The sequence below is a fragment of the Rhinopithecus bieti genome, unplaced genomic scaffold (genome assembly GCF_001698545.2).
Source record: "Rhinopithecus bieti isolate Rb0 unplaced genomic scaffold, ASM169854v2 scaffold_37463, whole genome shotgun sequence".
NCBI lineage: Eukaryota > Metazoa > Chordata > Mammalia > Primates > Cercopithecidae > Rhinopithecus > Rhinopithecus bieti.
The window spans coordinates 515,799-521,393 of record NW_016815818.1 but is presented as its reverse complement, the minus strand read 5'-3'; the positions used below and the strand labels follow the sequence as shown (position 1 = coordinate 521,393).

At 39.7% G+C, this 5,595-nt stretch overlaps 1 protein-coding gene across 1 annotated transcript; it reads left to right on the top strand.

The window, feature by feature from the left end:
• Nucleotides 1–1,576: 1,576 nt before the first annotated feature.
• OR8B12 (olfactory receptor family 8 subfamily B member 12) lies at nt 1,577–2,560 on the top strand. The gene has a single exon (XM_017853808.1). It carries the CDS (start codon nt 1,594–1,596, stop codon nt 2,524–2,526), a length of 933 nt encoding a protein of 310 aa, XP_017709297.1. The 5' UTR covers nt 1,577–1,593; the 3' UTR covers nt 2,527–2,560.
• Nucleotides 2,561–5,595: the final 3,035 nt, after the last annotated feature.

The window sequence follows — 5,595 nt, the reverse complement described above, 5'->3', positions numbered from 1 at the left end:
TGAATATCCTATTCTAAATTACAATAGCCCTTTGTGTTAACCTTTCCAGGCTCTACCTGCTTCCTTTTAAAAATTAAATTCCTTGAATATTTACTTGTTATTTGTCGAGAGACTGTCAGATCCAAGAAGGCAAGGGCTCTGCTTTATGGATTTCAGTAGCTGTCCTTGGCAGGTAGTTTAGTCTAGCAGCCACATAAGGGGCGTGGAGTCAGACAGACCTAAGCATACCTGTGGACTCTGACACATCTTGTCTCTGTGAGCAACTTACCTGTAAGATAGGTATTGTGAGAAATTAATAAAGATATGTTTGTATATGCGTACTTTGGATCTCGGCAGCCAGAATAAGGGTACTATGTCAGGTACTAAATTATTGGGTATTCAAGAAATGGTAATGATAATCATTTTTTTCACAATGATTTTCTCTTAATAGTACTGGATACATGTTAGTAGAAAGCCAAATCAGGCAATTCCAAGAGATAAACAAACATTTCTTCTTCCCTAGGGAAAGTAATCGCTAAGGAAGTAGTCTTGAGGGAGTCTCTATCTTAATAGTCAGATCACTGAAGTCTGTAATCCAGAATAAAACTCTTTAGTCTTTTGTTATTCACTGGTCAGGAAAAAGCTTTGTGTCCTTCCTGGAAGCTGGAGAGGCCTTTGGGCAAATAAACAATTGGAAGTCACATCCTTCAGTGCAGGGGTGTTATGAGATACATTAGAGGTTCTGATCCTTTGACCTGTACTGAGAAGAAAGGCCTTGAATTTTCAAATCTGTCATCTTCTCTTCACTAGGGTCATCTTCCTCCCCAGAATGTGGAAAAGAGGCAGTAGAGTATAGCGTTTACAGCTCTAAAGGGAAGGAAGGTGAGTGCCTGCCCTGATGCTGGTCACTTATGTAACATGGTGATTTCAAGTGCAAACCATTTGAGCCGTACTGCCGAAATTCACCTTCTGGCTGCAACTCGGTGGTTTGGGGACTTTTGTCTAGTTGTGTCACCTTACTTGTTTCATCTGTAAAATGAAGATAATAATATTGCTACATGGCTCTTCAAACAGAACCTCTTATAGTAACCACTCAATAAGTGTCAGCTTTAAAGAATTATTAAATGTACAGCCACTTGAGCTAAGAGATCTTGGAAAAGCATGAGCTCACCTACTTAATCTGACAGCGTGGACCCAGAGGTGGAAGCTCTGAGCAGAGCCACTGTGACTTCTGCATCTCAGGATTCCCTTCAGGGAAGAGGTCCAGGTTTTACCAAGTGAAGCAGAGACAGGAGAGGGAAAGTATAGAAATGGGACTGACTTAAGGATCTAAAAGACATTTAGCTTATTTTTGGTACCCCTTTCTTCAGCAGAACCAGCTCTCATTCTGCAGTTACAGTTTAGTCTCATATTACACTTTGGGAGTTATAATCACTTGGACTGTGAAGACAGACCCCTAGTGAGTGGTAAAAACCTTCCTACCAAAGTTCAAATCTCTCTACTTGGATTCCTTTTCCAAGAATGGGAGATAGAGGCTAAGAATGTGGTGGCGATGTTTCTTTCTAAGTGGTCCTCTTCTCTTGTTCCCTTAGACTTTCCTGCCTGACCAAAAGAATGGCAGCCAAAAATTCTTCTGTGACAGAGTTTATCCTCGAAGGCTTAACTGACCAGCTGGGACTTCGGATCCCCCTCTTCTTCCTGTTTCTGGGTTTCTACATGGTCACCGTGGTGGGAAACCTGGGCTTGATAACCCTGTTTGGGCTGAACTCTCACCTGCACACTCCCATGTACTTCTTCCTCTTTAACCTCTCTTTAATAGATTTTTGTTTCTCCACTACCATCACTCCCAAAATGCTGATAAATTTTGTCTCAAGGAAGAACATCATTTCCTTCACAGGGTGTATGACTCAGCTCTTTTTCTTCTGCTTCTTTGTCGTCTCTGAGTCCTTCATCCTGTCAGCGATGGCGTATGACCGCTACGTGGCCATCTGTAACCCACTGTTGTACACGGTCACCATGTCTCCCCAGGTGTGTTTACTCCTTTTGTTGGGTGCGTATGGGATGGGGTTTGCTGGGGCCATGGCCCACACAGGAAGCATAATGAACCTGACCTTCTGTGCTGACAACCTTGTCAATCATTTCATGTGTGACATCCTTCCTCTCCTTCAGCTCTCCTGCAACAGCTCTTACATGAATGAGCTGGTGCTCTTTATTCTTGTGGCTGTTGACATTGGATTGCCCATTGTCAGTGTCTTTATTTCTTATGCCCTCATCCTCTCCAGCATTCATCACATCAGTTCTACAGAAGGCAGGTCCAAAGCTTTTAGTACTTGCAGTTCCCACATAATTGTAGTTTTGCTTTTCTTTGGTTCTGGTGCTTTCATGTATCTGAAACCCCCTTCCATCCTGCCCCTTGAGGAAGGAAAAGTGTCCTCCCTGTTCTATACCATCATAGTCCCCATGTTAAACCCATTAATCTATAGCTTGAGGAACAAGGATGTCAAAGTTGCCTTGAGGAGAACTTTGGGCAGAAAAATCTTTTCTTAAGAAAGGAGTAGTATTGGAGGAAGGAAATACAATGCTTTGCTTATTAGCGTGTGTTTTCAATGAGATTCAAGTTCCATTTTTTTTCCTGTCTTGTACAGAAAGAGACTTTTAAATCTTTACATTTGGATGAGTGTTAAATGCAGACATATTATCCCTGTCTCTGCTCCACTGCTCCACCTCAGTTATTCCAAGATTTCTTCATTTTATGCAAATTTTTCTATAATCATAGGTCATTTAATTGTGAATTGGCCTTACACATTATTTAATCTAGCCTTCTCAATTAACACATGTTGGAGACTCAGAAATATATATGTTGCTCAAGGACACACAACTACTTGGTGCCACAACTGGGACTGGTATCCAGGTCCTTGAATTCCAAGCTGCTTTTTTTTTTTTTTATGTCATTTTTTTCATGCTTCATTGATGCCCTTGCAGATTTCCTTTTAAAAGTATGAAAACTTAACACATTAAAACCTAATTCTATTCATAGTAATTTAATGTGACCTGTCAATAAATAATTTTTAAATATTTCATTTTTTTTCAAGAGGATAGATGGAACATTTTCTTGAGTTGGTCTTGGCCAAATGAGAAGAGAATTGTGTTAAGTTTGTAGTATGTGAGTGACCTTGAGTTAAGATTGAGGTTGTGTGGAACCCTAGGAACCCAGTCTAGGGAATTAGGACTTCTGTAGGATTAAGGGTTATAAAGATGCTGAGAAGAAAATCATACATTCATTTGAAGACTTAAAGAATCAGAAGGTAGAGCTTTTTCAAGGGTTAGTTTGGGTGTTTGAGCTGTGATGGAGAAATCTGTGGCTTAGGATAATCAACCAAGGGTCTGCAAGTTTTAGAGGTGCAGTAAATAATGTTGAGAATCTAGTTAGCTATTAAAACACCACTAAGTAGCTGATTATTAGAAGAGACAATTTCCATTGAATTTTAAGGTACTACAGACAGCACTCATATAAGCATATGTGGTAAAAGATAATCCAAGACTGGGTTGTAAACCCACAACATATAATGACAGCTATATAACACATCAGATCAATACACTTTGATCTAAATAATTTATTAGTAGCAAAGGAAGTTTCCTTTGGATTAGGATTAATATGTTAAGTGCTGGGGAGACACTTTGATTTCTAAGCTTTTCCTTGGGAATATTCTCTTCTTTGGGAAAAAGGGACGTTTAGATGAGGGTGTAGTTTTGTTCTTTGGTATGACATGAAGGGCTTGAAGTCATAAGACTGAGTGTGTGTGTGTGTGTGTGTGTGTGTGTGTGTGTGTGTGGTGGGAAAGATTTTTCTTTAGTCAGCATGGAATAGGAAAGAGAAGTGAGTTCAGGAGACTTGTGGGTGGGCGTCTGGTGGGTGAGGTGAATAGGCTATTTGAGGTAGGGAGCAGATGAAAACAGCGATTCGTGAGGCACATGATGGAGTTGGTTTTGTATCCTGGCTCAGTTGCTTAGTAATTGTGTGACTTTGGGCAAATTGCTTAAGGTCTCTAAATATTAATTTTTTTATTTTTGAAAGTGAGATAATGTTTCTGACTTCGTGGGGTCTTTGAAGAATTAAATGCAAGGCACTTACTATATTTTAGTTATCACCCTGCAATAATTCTTTTATGTAATTATCAGCACTTCCTTGAGTTTTTCCATGAGCTGAGACAAGTCACTTCATCTTTCTGGAACTCTGTTTAGTCTTGAAAAAAATGAACTCTAAATATCATTAAAAAAGTCACATATTTTGACTAAGTAATATTTGCATATAGTACAGCATTAAACAATATAAATGAGGGTTATACGGAGAAAATATGTCTTCCTCTTATCTTGTCATTCCATTCCTAAAATCTCCTTCCTAAAAACAACAGTTGTTACTGATTTCTTGTGAGTCTTCTCATATTCAAGCATATCTAGCTATCTATGTATCTTTCTATCTATGCATGTATCTATGTATGTATGTACATATCTATCTATCTAATTTATCTAATCTATCTATCTGCCTATCTATTCATCCACCTATCTTGTTTTAAAGTTGCATAAAAAGGCATTTTCCAATGGAAACAACTTAGAAGAGGATGGCATAAGAGAACAATGCAGGGGTAAAAAGAAGAGGAGCCAATCACAGAAGAGATCTGGGAAGGGATGCGGCTGAGGAAGGAGAGAAAGAACAGAGGCACCCTTGACCCTGGATGCATCACTGTGGGCCTCAACCCTGCAGCCACAGGGTAACATTTTGGTTCCCTGATCTTCTGTCCTCACCTTGTGGTTGCACCACCCCCATCACTATTTGGTTGATGTTGCGATGAGGTCAGAGCCTCTGATAGTTAAGAATATCTGGATGGCAAGTATTTTTAATCCATCACAAATTTCTCTACGTGCTTATCTATTTTAACTAACGAGGCACATGGTTTTTCTTTTTCTGATTCTTGGAGCAACTCATATATTATTGTTGAAAATTGGGAATGTGAAATATGTATGAAGAAAATGGTTACCTATCTCAATGTGGTAGTTTGCGTTACTGGTCAAAATTCATCATTCATCTAGTAGTATTATAGCTCCATTCCCTTGCCATGGTCTCATAGAGGTAGGGTATATTTCCTTGCCCATGACTGTTGGCTTGGCCAGGTGACCTATTTTGGCTAATAGGATATTAGTAGATGTGATGTTGGCAGGAGCTTGGAATATCTTTGCATGGCATTTGCCCTCTTTTGCTTCTGCCATTGCCTTGAGAAGAGTCCTTCCTGGGTAACTGCTGCCTCTCCCAACTAATTCTCAATATGAACACACGAGGAGCAGTGTTCACTGTGCAGAGCAAGCAGTGCGGCCCGGCTGAGCCCAGACAAGATGAACCACCACAATCAATTTGTAGACATGTGAGAAACAAATGTTCCTTGTTGTATGCCAATGAGATTGTGTTTGGTTGTTATATAACAATAGCTAACTGGTCTACTCCACCATTCACAGAACAGGAAAGGAGAATATCATCTGGAATACGAAAGTCTCTTCCAGTAGGCTCATCTTCTATGTGCTGTGTTACAAAATGTTGTTTAACTCATCATTATAATGTGATCT